This window comes from Herpailurus yagouaroundi, unplaced genomic scaffold (assembly GCF_014898765.1).
Source record: "Herpailurus yagouaroundi ecotype Mexico unplaced genomic scaffold, PumYag 221, whole genome shotgun sequence".
Lineage (NCBI taxonomy): Eukaryota > Metazoa > Chordata > Mammalia > Carnivora > Felidae > Herpailurus > Herpailurus yagouaroundi.
The window spans coordinates 31,682-46,093 of NW_024412452.1; the positions used below are offsets into that span (position 1 = coordinate 31,682).

General features: G+C 41.5%; 1 protein-coding gene across 1 annotated transcript in view; it reads right to left on the minus strand.

Annotated features, from left to right (window-relative positions):
- Window positions 1-428: 428 nt before the first annotated feature.
- Window positions 429-14,412, minus strand: part of USP39 (ubiquitin specific peptidase 39) — a 33,927-nt gene continuing 19,943 nt past the window's right edge. Inside the window, exons 10-13 of the mRNA XM_040458317.1 lie at window positions 11,171-11,313; window positions 4,563-4,698; window positions 2,012-2,098; window positions 429-939 (exon numbers count right to left, since the gene is read on the minus strand). Of these exons, the coding sequence (XP_040314251.1) occupies window positions 892-939; window positions 2,012-2,098; window positions 4,563-4,698; window positions 11,171-11,313 (414 nt within the window). The 3' untranslated portion in view covers window positions 429-891. The remainder of the gene's footprint in view (window positions 940-2,011; window positions 2,099-4,562; window positions 4,699-11,170; window positions 11,314-14,412) is intronic.

The window sequence follows — 14,412 nt, forward strand, 5'->3', positions numbered from 1 at the left end:
GTAATAGATTAGACTAGGAAAATGGGGGCAGGGGGAGGAGGACTCCTGCATAAATGTCCAGTTTATACAACTAAATGAAGGTGAACCTTTCTCCAGACTGTTCCTAATCAATGACTGAACTTGAAGAAAGCCATCTCTGAATCATTCTTCTGACCAGCACTCTTTGCTCTGGGCTCCCCACTGGCCTGGCTGAGGCTTTCTCAGAATTGTACTGCAGTCAGATGCTCTTCCTACCTTCCTTTCTTCCCTCCTCCCTCACACACCCCTGCACTGTAGGCTGAAACCACCCACCTCCAGACATCGAGCTAGGCAAAATAACTCACTGCTTTTAGTCAGCTATTTCGTTACCTAGAGACAAACTGCATCCCAAATGACAAAGCACCCGCAAGCAGATAAATAGCCTAAGGGAAGGATATAAAACAAGAGGCTGGTTTAAAAACAGGAAAACATTTAATCCACTCCAAAAAACACATCAGGAATCACGGGAAAAATACCTATGATGGAAGAAGGATGTTGCTGGCTTCATGCTCTTATTCCTAGAATCCTGAGGCTCTGATGCTTAGAAGATATTATCTGGTCCTTCAGCTACTCCCAGATACCCAGAAATAAATTACACACATCTGTAAAAAGAGTTCTGGCCTGCTGAAGCTAGGGGGAGCTAGACAGAAAGGAGAAAGGAGCATCGATCTATAATCACCTGATGAAAGAGCAGCCGGGTGGCAGCCCAGAGCCATCCCAGGTGGGTGGGCCCCTCTGACGCTCTGATGTGAACCAGAACCCACAAAACGGGTTGGCTCAGGGAATGTGCCAGTCAGCCTACGTTCAGCAATAACTTTGATACTACTACATCTTCAGCCAAAGCCCCAGGGAGCAAAGCCCTAGACTCCTCCTTCAAGCCCCCTGCTGGTTGGTCTCATCATTATCTCGCCTCTTCCAAATCTGTAAGAAATTAATACAACAGACATGAAGTAGCTGGCATTCATCCACACATATCTATCAAGTACCTCTCCTACCCTAAGCAATGGACAACCTGTCCCTCCACTTCCATATCTGTATGTCCCCTGAAACTAACCCGTAATAATCTTTCAGAAAATTCCCTTTTGCTTCTCTCCTCACTTTCCATCCCAAACTCACTTTCTAAAAATGAACTCGTAATTAAGCCTATAACCATAGACAAAGTCATTAAAGAAAGAGTTATCTCTAGGGGTGCCTGGGTGGCTCAGTTGGTTAAGCGTCCGACTTCAGCTCAGGTCACGATCTCACAGTCCATAAGTTCAAGCCCCGCGTCAGGCTCTGTGCTGACAGCTCAGAGCCTGGAGCCTGCTTCAGATTCTGTGTCTCCCTCTCTCTCTCTGCCCCTCCCCTGCTCATGCTCTGTCTCTCTGTCTCAAAAATAAATAAAAACATTAAAAACTTAAAAAAAAAAAAAACTTATTTCTAGAATGAAAAGCGTCTCCCTTCCTTTTTATAAGGCTGTTGCTTTTTCTTAGTCTCAGTCTTCCTTCTTTGTTAGGTACCAGAACAGTTATAAGAAGTAGAGATACTCTGCTCCACGAGTTCTCAATCCAATAGAGAAGACAGTTAAAATAAGGTTGGTGTTCTAGTAAAGACATGCAGAAAGCGCATGGGGTCACAAAGAGTGCTAACTTGACTTAGGATGCTGGGGAAAGCTTGAGAGCTGACTCCTAGTTGGGTGTCCTGATGATTCTAAGCTCTTCCTCCTTGAAACCAAATCACATACCTCTGTAAAACTAACCTAGCCACACATATAACCCCCTTGCTCATCCATAAATCTTTTAAGATTCCCTGCCCTTCTCTTTTCTGAAAATCACTCCTGGGCTCTCAGGGCCATCTGATCTTGGCCCCACCTCACTCCTCAGTGCATCCCAACAGGTACCCAGTCTAACCAAGGCTTTAACTCAATCCCACTTCCTGCCTTGACTCACATCATTCCTCTCACCGGCCTCACACCCCGTCTGTTCAACACTCACCAAGTTCATGCCCAACCCACCTGAATGTAAGCCTCCGACAGCGTGATCATCTGGGGAAGGATGTCAGTCACCTGGAGGTCTTGTAATTCATACCATTTGCCTGTCCCCTGCAAAAAAGTATGAAGAAATGGGTTAGTCTGCTCCTTAAAACCAAAAGGTGTAGAAAGAAAAGACTGCAGCAAAAAGCGAGAAAAATCAGAACAGCCACTAGACTATCACTCAGCAAGAGTCATATTAAGAGGGTGCATGACTTCTGCTGCCATCATTCAATTTAAAGAGTTCTTGGGGTGCTGATCTTGGCAAACTCAATCCCTGCCTTGGATTCCTCGAAGTACAGTGGAGTCTCCCAACACTTTTAAGAATTTAGGATGGGGAGGGGCGCCTGGGTGGCTCACTCAGTTAAGCTTCTGACTTCGGCTCAGGTCATGATCTCACGGTTTGTGAGTTCAAGCCCCGCGTTGGGCTCTGTGCTGATAGCTCGGAGACTGGAGCCTGCTTCGGATTCTGTGTCTTCCTCTCTCTCTGCCCCTCCCCCACTTGTCCTCTGTCTCTCTCTGTCTCTCAAAAATAAATAAATGTAAAAAAAAAAAAAAGAATTTAGATGGGCAATAAAGAGAAAAAAGAGGAAGCCCTCTACTCCTCACCTTGTTGTGAGTCAAGGAGATGACTCCTTGTTGCCCATAAATGTTAGATTAGACACAGTTAGGAGGTGCAATGTTAACTATTGGGAAAACTTAAAAGTAGACATCCCCACCCCCAATGCCAGAGAGCACAGCAACAGCCAAGAAAAGCGTCCTTCATGGACACTGTTCACAATAGTAACCCATTTCCTTTGGACTATAAAACCCATGCGGCAAATTCAGCAAAATCTACCTTACTTCATGCTGCCATAAACAAGGGGGAAAAGAAGTTTCTGGATTATGGCAGAGGCACTTCTGGAAGCTCACCTGCCTCATCCATCCAAACTTCAAAGAAATGCCAAAGACAGATACTACAGACTACAGATATTCCAGATAGTCAATAGTTAAGAATATACAAAACCTTGAGCTTTTGTTAAAGCTCAAGATCATGTAATCAAGTCCCCATTCCTGTTTCAAGTAGTGGTTAAGAACATGGTGGAACTAATTATCTGCGTTCAAAGCCCAAATCTATCAACTTCAGCTAAATTACTCAAACTCTGAGCCTAGGTTTCCTTGTTTGTAATTTAAAAAAAAAAAAAGAAAAGAAAAAAAAAGGTAGGTAGGGTGCCTGGGTGGCTCAGTTGGTAGGACATCTAACTCTTGGTTTCAGCTCAGGTCATGATCTCACAGTTCGTGGGTTCTAGCCCCGGGGCAGGATCCGTGCTGGTAATGCAGAGCCTGCTTGGGATTCTCTCTCTCCCTGTTACTGCCCCTCCCCCTCTAGCACATGCACAGGCTCTCTCTTTCTCAAAATAAATAAATAAACATGGGGTGCCTGGGTGGCTCGGTCAGTTAAGCATCTGACTTCAGCTCAGGTCATGATCTCACAGTTCGTGGGTTTGAGCCCCACGCCGGGCTCTGTGCTGACAGCTCAGAGCCTTGGAGCCTGCTTTGGATTCTGTGTCTCTTTCTCTCTCTGCCCCACCCCACTCATGCTCTGTCTCAAAAAAATGAATAAACATTAAAAAAAATTTTTTTAATAAACGCTAAAATAGAAAAGAATGGTACCATTAACACCTGTCTTATAGGTGTATTTTAAAAGTACAAATAAGATGAACATACACTGAGCACTTGGCATACTTTCTAGTGCACAGTAAAATGCTTGACAAACAGAGCTAGTTATTATTAAACTCATAGTCCCAGACGACTAATCAAATAAAAACAATCTGTGCTAATAACCTGTGTGATACCAAATATATCTTAAGTACATGTTTCATCCTTTTCAGTTTGAGACAAATTCAAAAAAGTTTTTTTTAGCTGAAAGGAAGCCTTTAGACCAGTGCTTCATAAACTTTAATTATATACCAGAGGGTCTTGTTAAAATGCGAATTCTGATTCAGTTGGTTTGGGTGAAGCCTAAGATTCCACATTTCTAGTGAGTTCTCATATGATGTCAATGCTGCTAGAAAGAGGATGCACTCCACTTCAGGTGGTAAGGCTCTAATCTAGGACAGTGGTGTTCAACCTTGGCTTCACAATGGAATCTCCTAGATAACTTTAAACATCATGATGCCTGGCTCCCACCTCCCGATAATCTAATGCAGTCTCTTAACTCTGACTGACATTTTGAGCCAGATAAATTAATTGTTACGGGGGCTACCTATGCACTGTAGGATATTTAGCAGCATCCCTGACCTCTATTCCAGGTGAAAACCAACGGGCATAAATTCCATTGTTCTAATGTACTTGGCCTGGAGTGGCCCAGGCATCAGGATTTTAAAATCTCCCTAGGTGAGTCCAATGTGCAGCCAAAATTGAGAACCACTGCCTAAAACTCACCACTGACAGCTCTATTACTTGCAGAGCTCCAAAGTCAAGGTCAAGAGAGGACGGACTGAAGAGAGCTGCCCATTGAAATGCCAAAGGAACAACCACCATTTTTACCACTCACATGATGAAGCACATGGATCCGGTAGGAGCCCTCAGAGGGCTTGCCATCATGGACGATGTTGGCGATGAGGTCGTACGTGGTATTTTTGTGTACTGCTTGTACTTCTTCAGACAAGTATTCTCTCAGATCCACATTTCTGGTGATGAAGAAAAGAAAGCCAAAAGATCAAAGGATACAGAGGTTAGCTGTCCTACACCAGTGGACCACAGAGTTATTGGTCCCTAGTTTAGGACCTGAAACAAGGCAGGCTGGCTGAGCCATGGAAGCCCAGGTTGGGGGAAATTCACATACTTTGCCACAAAAATGAGTTAAACTAGAAAGACTGGCTCTACAGGAAAAGTACATTTTAGAAGCACGTCTAACCACTAAAAAGGCACAGCCTAGAGTCCTTCAGATTAGAAATGGAATGAGGGCTCTGCCCCTTCAGAGCCATGTGTGAGTTTAAGCAGGTTACACAACCTAAGGCTCTTGTGTGATATGAGAATGAGCGTCACCATCTCCTCTGGGACAGTGAGATGAAAGGAGAGGCCAAGTCTAACACCTTACCCTCTGCCCCGTCCAGGAATCCCGCAGCCACAATGTTTGGGGACGCCTGGTCCCTAGCCTCTGGCTGTGAAGGGCCTGCCATTATGATTCTGTGGGTTGCCACTGTGCATGATCATTTGAACTATTTCAATATGGCAAACCAGGCAGACCAGTAGCTCCAGCACAAAAAGGGGAGTTTACTCAAGGTATTCAGACTAAGAGATGCGGCTAGAACCAAGCCCTGGAGAAGCAGCAAGATCCAAGGGAGCCACTTGCCCTCTTTTCTGCGTCTGACAACAGCTTTGTTCTCCTGCTCCTTTGGTAGCCCAGCTTTCTCTTCTTTATGTGGCCCATCTTGGCTACTCCACAGCATCCTAATTTACAGTTCTGGTTGCCAAAAGAAACTACTGACTAGGTTCTTTCAATTGGGACTTAGAAATATCCATTTTATTTTTAATATCTCCACATTCACTTTCAAATATAGAGAAGCATTCTTGAATCTGGAATAAAATCTGCCTTTGTGTTTTATTTGTTGGATTCTATCTACTGCCTGAAGCATAAACACCAGTTATCGTGAAGTAAAGTGCTATGATAAATGTTAACTATGAAGATGGAACAAAGACAATTGTGAAGAACTTTCCAACAGTTAAACAGGGAGACAGAGTGACAGTTAACACAAGTAAGAGAAACTGTATCATGTTTCTAATCTCTGTAGAATGGATATGGTGCTGTCTGAGGTACCACCACTCAAAATATGAAATACAATAACATCATCTCTGAAGGATTCACAAGAAATGGTAACCATAACCACGTATGTGCTCACATAAACTATGAATATACTACCTGTCCAAAATACAACAACCGCATCTTTGCTCTACATAGCTTTCTACGTGCTAGTGATAGCTATTTATTTCTACAGGCAACGTACAATACAGATTGCAACATTTATTGTTAAAAGAGAATTTAAGTTTTCCTTTTTAATGTTTATTTATTTTTGAGAGAGAGAGAGAGAGAGAGAGAGCACGCGCGAGCACAAGTGGGGGAGGGAAGAGAGGGAAACACAGAACCTGAAGCAGGCTCCAGGCTCTGAGCTGTCAGCACAGAGCCCACCACACGGCCAGTGAACTCACGGGCAGTAAGATCATGACCTGAGCTGAAGTCTGACACTCAACCAACTGAGCCACCCAGGCGCCCCTATCGTTAAAGATAATTTAGATATGAGTCCCAAGAAATCCATGTGAACTCCAGATAGCCAGAACACCTACTGGATGCTAAGGGCTGTCTTCCCATAGTACCTTCTCCTCAGCTTTAACAACACCTGCCCACGCTTATTTGTCTGAACAAGTCCTAGAGAAATTCTCAGGAGTATCAATACTCATGTTTTCATGACTGAACCAAAACTGTTGGAAGTGGCAAAAATGAATGAATACACGTTAAATCATTTCATTTTAGAAACTAGCCAAAGGAGCATGCCACACTCACCTCCCAATCACAACAGTCCAATTTAGAAAACACCTCATTAGCTGGAAGTGCAACCTTAAACCTGTGCTCCCAAAACCCCTATCTCCAAACCAGCAGAAGGCATCTAATCAGTGCAAGTCTGACTGATCTCTGGTAGTAAGAAGATGTGTATGGAATAAAACACAGGAGAAAAATTAGGTATGGAAAGGGTCCTTTTCTCAATCCCTATCAAAATAACACCAGCATTCTTTTTTTTTATTTTTTAAATTTTTTTTTTCAACGTTTATTTATTTTTGGGACAGAGAGAGACAGAGCATGAACGGGGGAGGGGCAGAGAGAGAGAGAGACACAGAATCGGAAACAGGCTCCAGGCTCTGAGCCATCAGCCCAGAGCCTGACGCGGGGCTCGAACTCACGGACTGCGAGATCGTGACCTGGCTGAAGTCGGACGCTCAACCGACTGCGCCACCCAGGCGCCCCAACACCAGCATTCTTCACAGAGCTAGAACAATCCTAAAATTTGTATGGAACCAGAAAAGACCCCAAAATAGCCAAAGCAGTCCTGAAAAAGAAAACCAAAGCTGGAAACATCACAATTCCAGACTTCAAGCTGTATTAGAAAGCTGTAATCTACAAGACAGTATGGTACTGGCACAAAGCAGACACTCAGATCAATGGAACAGAATAGAGAACCCAGAAATGAACCCACAAACATATGGCCAACTAATCTTTGACAAAGTAGCAAAGAATATCCAATGGAAAAAAGTCTCTTCAGCAAATGGTTTTGGGAAAACTGGACAGCAACATGCAGAATGAACCTGGACCACTTTCTTACACCATACACAAAAATAAACTCAAAATGGATAAAAGACCTAAATGTAAGACAGGAAGCTATCAAAATCCTAGATAAGAAAACAGGCAACAACTTCTTTGACCTCAGCCATAGCAACTTCTTACTTGACACGTCTCCAGAGACAAGGGAAACAAAAGCAAAACTGAACTACTGGGACATCATCAAGACAAAAAGCTTCTGCACAGCAAAGAAAACAATCAGCAGAACTAAAAGGTAACCGATGAAATGGGAGAAGATATTTTGCAAATGACATATCAGATAAAGAGTTAGCATAAAAAGTCTATAAAAAACTTACCAAACTCAACACCTGAAAAACAAAATAATCTAGTGAAGAAATGGGAAGACACAATACACACTTTTCCAAAGAAGACGTCTTATCCAGATGGCAAACACACACATGAAAAAATGCTCAACATCCTTAATCATTAGGGAAATACAAATTAAAACCACTCTAAGACCGCACACCTGTTAGAATGGCTAAAATTAACAACTCAGGCAACAACAGATGTTGGAGAGGATGTGGAGAAAAAGGAACCCTTTCTCACTGCTGGTGGGACTGCAAACTGGTGCACTCTGGAAAACATGGAGTTTCCTAAAAAAATTAAAAATAGAACTACCCTACGACCCAGCAATTGCACTACTAGGTATTTATCCAAGGGATACAGGTATGCTGTTTTGAAGGGACACACGCACCCCAATGTTTATCACAGAGCTATCAACAATAGCCAAACTATGGAAAGAGTCCAACGTCCATCCACTGATGAAAGAATAAAGAAAATGTGGTGTGTGTGTGTGTGTATACATATATACATGTGGGGTGTGTGTGTGTGTGTGTGTGTACACACACACACACACACACACACACACACAGGAATATTACTCGGTGGTCAAAAAGAATGAAATCTTACCATTTGCAACAATATGGATGGAATGAGAGTGTATTATACTAAGCGAAATAAGTCAGACAAAGACAAGTCATATCACATGACTTCACACATATGTGGAATTTAAGATACAAAACAGATGAACATAATGGAAGGGAAGCAAAAATAATGTAGAAACAGGGAGGGAGACAAACCATAAGAGACTCTTAAATACAGAGAACAAACTGAGGGTTGCTGGAGGTGTTTTGGGTGGGGGGATGAGCTAAATGGGCAAGGGCCATTAAGGAAGATAATTGTTGGGATGAGCACTGGGTGTTATATGTAAGTGATGAACCACTAAATTCTGTTCCTGGTATCATTATTACACTATATGTTAACTAACTTGGATATAAATTTTAAAAAAGAAAAAAAAGAAAAGAAAAGGGTCCTTTTCAGCAAGTGGAGACTTTGGCTAATCTGGAACCATGTTACTCTACAAGTAATTACAGTGCATGAAGTACTTAAAGTGCAGGTTTCCAGAATTAGTCTCTAAAAGGCTAACTAGTTAAGAAGTTGCCTTTTTCTCAACTTCTCCAAAGTAAGCTTTCCAAAGGACAAACTACTGAAGTCAGTTACCAAAAACCTAAATGCAACCGGTAGCCAAATAAACATACCCCAGGTGCAACATAAAAGAAACCAATGGGTTGGGGCGCCTGGGTGGCTTGGTCGGTTAAGCGTCCGACTTCGGCTCAGGTCATGATCTCACGGTCCGTGAGTTCGAGCCCCGCGTCGGGCTCTGTGCTGACAGCTCAGAGCCTGGAGCCTGTTTCAGATTCTGTGTCTCCCTCTCTCTCTGCTCCTCCCCTGTTCATGCCCTGTCTCTCCCTGCCTCAAAAAAATAAATAAACGTTAAAAAAAAAAAAAAATTAAAAAAAAAAAAAAGAAACCAATGGGGTAATGAATGATATCTCTGTGGTGACTGAGCAAGAACCATTATCAATACATAGTCCTCCCTCCCCAGGAACTGCCCTGGAGTCAAGAGCGCTCCCTCCTACCAGGAACACACTGGTGACTGTGGCAATTCATAAGAGTCCAGTTCTGAAAGAAATCCCCAATACATGGGCCTTCAAAGGAAGGTTCTCTGTGGTCCACTCAAGGTGGCAGAGAGCTGGCTTCCATGGGCCCCAATTTCACTCTATTTATCACATAGACAAGATGCTAGTGAAGAAGAGTGTGGGAAAAGCAAGTAAGAGGTTCCCCTGTAATGCTAACTACAAAGGTTACCTCTCTTCAACTCAGATTCTTGGTGATCTCTGAACCAGGAAAAATAAAATGCTATACCTGGAAGGACCTGTAGGATTCATTTAGACCAAGCCTCTCATTTTACCCATGTGAGAATAAATCCAGAAAATATGCAAATGACCTGTCCAAAGTCACAAAGCTAGGATGGTACAGAACTCAGGCCTCTTTAATTTCAGATACTACCCCCTTAAACACTACAAAGAATTAAGAATTAGAACCATTTTCTTTCTTTCTTTTTTTTTTTTTTAAAGATTTTACTTTTTAAAGTAATCTCTATACCCAACATGAGACTTGAACTCACAATGCCAAGATCAAGAGTCGCATGCTCCACCTACTGAGCCAGCCAGGCACCCCATGGAACCATTTTCAAAAGAGAAAACTGGCAGTCTTGATATGGTTTGGGGAACTGAGAAACGGAGAGGGACAGAGAGAGAAAGAAAAGAAGGGACGAGCATGGATACATTAGAGCTCCCAAACTACTTTGTGAAGGTTTAAAAACAACAACCCTAATGAGCTAAACAACAAGTTAATCCTATCATATATCCACCCAAATCCTTCTCAATAAGACAGTGTCTTAGGGCTCCACTCTTCCTTACCTAAATGCCAGCACACAGAGACCCACACTTCCTCCTGCTAGCCCTTCCACCAGGTCTCTCCGGGTTCTCAGAGAGATCTTCTTCAGAGTGTGAAAACCATGTCTCTTGAGAACTGAAAACCAACTGTCTATCTCCAAAAGGATCTTGCAGATTTCTGAGTTAGAAAGTAGCAAATTAAAAGCATCTGGTACAACTCCTCCCAGTTTGCATTAAAATACTCATAAATGTTCATAAAGAAACAACTGCATGATAAACTAAAAATAAGACTACATATCAAAATTTATGTTTCTCACCAATAGAAATTAAACACATTCCAGATTTTACCTGGCAAAAAATAAGACAGAAGGACCCTAAGATGGCAAGACAAATCTGGAACCATCCCCATTGTCCATGCCTAACCACAGTATGCAAGAAGATGCAATGACCAGCAAACAGATGGACAGACTCGGGGTCATCTTTGAAGCCAGGCAGAATCCTACCTATCCTGCCCTGCTTTCATCCAGTTTTCCCTATATGGAAAGACTACATTTTCCAGCAAGCAACAGGCAAGGAGGAGAAAGAAGGACTGCCTCTAGGGACACATCTATCCCTGAGGTCCCTGAAATATTTGTATCCTTCCAAGAACTCTTAACTTACATAGTGTATGTAGGCTCTATTCCCAGCAATCTCTAAATAAGACAGTCCAAAATTAATAATAGTATAAAAATATAAAAAATTTAGGCTCGGGGCACCTGGGTGGCGCAGTCGGTTAAGCGTCCGACTTCAGCCAGGTCACGATCTCGCGGTCCGTGAGTTCGAGCCCCGCGTCGGGCTCTGGGCTGATGGCTCAGAGCCTGGAGCCTGTTTCCGATTCTGTGTCTCCCTCTCTCTCTGCCCCTCCCCCGTTCATGCTTTGTCTCTCTCTGTCCCAAAAATAAATAAAAAATGTTGAAAAAAAAAATTTAAAAAAAAAAAAAAAAAATTTAGGCTCACTCTCCCTGAGAGTAAGAGAAGCAGGGTAATACTCACGTAATAGGGAAGTTGACAATAGTTGGATTCTTCTCCACAAAGAAATTGTTCTTAGTGAATCTCTTAATACAAAAGATTAGATACGGAGGCAGCTTGGTGAGCTGGAAGCGCTTTAGAAAGTTTTCCTTGTAGGTCTTATATTCCTAGAGAGAGAGAGACGGGGGAGAAGAAAATTATCAAATTAGTGTTGGAGTATCAGGACAGGGGCAGGAGTTTTGTTTTGGTTTGGATTTTTAAATATAATTCTGCCTTACACTTAAGAATTCAGAAGACACCTGATTGCAGAAGCCATGTTAAGATCTTAGGAATAGTAACACGACTAAGACTACCTAAAATACAAGTGCGGAACATGTTTAAGCCAGTACACGAACATGCTGCTGAATTCTACCCATAGCAATATGGGTATCCATTTCTACAAGGAAAACAAAAATGTCAAATGAAAAAGAGGAGTTGCTAAAAGCTGCAGAATTAAAACAAAACCATGAGAGCATCACTTAATTCAAAATAAGGAAGAAGTTGCCGACTATTCAGTAAAGGCATACTGCCATGGAATAAGTACTTCTGAAGCAGTGAGGGCCCCTTCATCAATGAGGATATTCCAGAAAATGGAAGAACGGAAACTACAAAACTCTTAGAAGAAAACATAGGGTAAATTTTCATGACCTAGGATTTGACAATCTATTCTTACACATGAAAACAAAATCACACGCTTCAAAAGAACACCTAGACGGTATTTCGTCAAAACTTGAAACTTCTGTGCTTCAAATGATACTATCAAGATGGTGAAAACGCAATCTATATAAGAGGAGAAATGCTTGTAAAATCAGACATCTGATAAGGAACAGTATCTAGATTATATAAAGCATTCTTACAACTCAATAATAAAAAGATAACCCAATTTAAAAATGCACAAAGGACCTGAATAGACATTTCTCCAAAGATGATATACAAATGTCCAACGAGCACATGAAAAGATGCTTAACAGCATTAGTCATCAGGGAAATACAAAGTGTTGTACTTCACAAGTGTGAGATATATTCACAAGTGTTGTAAATTCACAAGTGTTGGTGAAGATGTAGACAAACTGGAGCACTCATACACTGCTGATGGGAATACAACATGGTGTAGCCACTTTGGAAAAACAGTCTGGCAGCTCCTCAAACAGCTAAACATAAGAGTTACCATATAGCCCAGCAATTCCACTTCTTAATCATCACTCAAGAGAAATGAAAACATGTTCACAGAACAACCTGTAGACTTTTATGGCAGCATTATTCACAGTAGCCAAAAGGTAGAAACGATCCCAAATGTCCAGCAACTGACGAATGGATGAACAAAATATGGTCTAGTCATACAATGGGATCTAATTTGGCCACAAAAAGGAATGAAGTAGTGATACATGCTACACCATGGATGAACCTTGAAAGCATTATGCTAAGTGAAAGAAGCAAATCCCAGAAGAGCACATTACAAGGATTCCATTACAGGACATGTCCAGAATGGGCAAATCCAGAGACAGAAAGTAGATGAGTAGTTGCCTATGGTTGGGGGAGACGAGGAGGTTGGTAACCAAAGGGTAATGAAAACACTAATGAGGAAAATGTTCTACAACTAATTGTGGTGGTGGTAGCACATGTCTGTGGATACAGTAAAACCCACCTGAATTATATAACTTTAAGTGGGTTAAATGTATAGTGTATGAATTATATCTCAATAAAGCTATTACTTTTTTAAAAATCAAGTTCCCTTGTCACATGATACATAACCTGAGAGCACTGGAGAAATAAGCTTTCTGTCTCTAGTACACACATCATAGCTATACCTTTCAGGTAAATCTTTGATCATCTAAGGGTATAAGCACTACTGGAAAAAATGTCTTTTTTGTTGGTATCAAGTAACCTCTGTGTGGTTGAAATAAAATACTGTATTAAAAGCAAAACGTTTTTTTTAATCAGGTAAATGCTAAGAGATTTCACTGCCCACATCTGAATCTATGATCAAGTTGACATCAAAACCACTCTTTTCAAGAGGGAAGGAAACAAACCACAAGAGACTCTTCATGATAGAGAACAAACTGAGGGGTGAGAGGGGGATATGGGTGGAGGATGGGCTAGATGAGTGACAGGTATTAAGGAGGGCACTCATAATGAACACTGCGTATTGCATGTAAGTGATGAATCACTGACACCAATACAGCACTGTATATTAACTAAAATTGAAATTAAATAAATAAGCATTCTTTTTAATCATCTCTCAGACTAGCGAAGGATTTAATACCTAAATGATGTCACGGCCTAACTTAACAAAGGTTTCTCAGGAGTTCCTGAGAAAGCCTGAGGAAAGACTTTCACCATGGACATAAGTACCACATTCAAATAGCAAGGAACGATTTGGCTTTGACTACATATTACACTGTAATAGTACTGTTAATCAATTTTATTGGTCTCAAAGTTTTATTTGTCTACATTGTAAATTTGTTATAATTTCATACTTGCTTACAAGCTGTAGGTGTAAGGAGCTTATATCAACATTTACACGCATACTAAGGTGGTTAACATAGAAGAATAAATTTAATCACACCATATATTAACTAACTTGGATGTAAAAAAATAAGCAGAAAAAAAAAATTTGTACATATGCATTACATACGGTATCACCTTAAAATATAAAGATATAAATAAGGACATTGCAAAAAAAAAAAAAAAGAATAAATTTAAGTCAATACTGAGGGTTCATGGGAATCTTAATATTACTTAAATTTGAACAATGATAAGAGGGACCAAGCAGTATGGCTGAAAAAGTCAGATGAAAAATCTGAGTCTAGATTCCTGGTTCTGACACTTAAAACCATAAAATAAACAAACTGAGCTACTACAAACCCTAAGGTCTCTCTTTCACCATCCCAAAATGAGTCTCTAAAAGACAGTGTTCGACATCTTACCAATCTCTGAGCGTGTGTGTGCACACACGTGTGTGGGTGTGACACGGGCAGGTGCCACTGTACAAGGATATCCAGGGCTTGTTTTGCTTATTAAACTTGCTAACAGTACCTGACAATGGACTTGGACACTGAACGGAAACAGAGATGGAGGTTAGTAAAGGCGTGTTTTAGGCGTGAGCTGCCTAGCTCCCAATTCCGCCTTTTCAAGGAAAGGCCCTGATTCACAGGATCCCTGAACAGAAAGGACACCTGATTCAAGTGGTCCTTTCAACCCACTAGGAATCCTGAAGCAGAGTAGCAG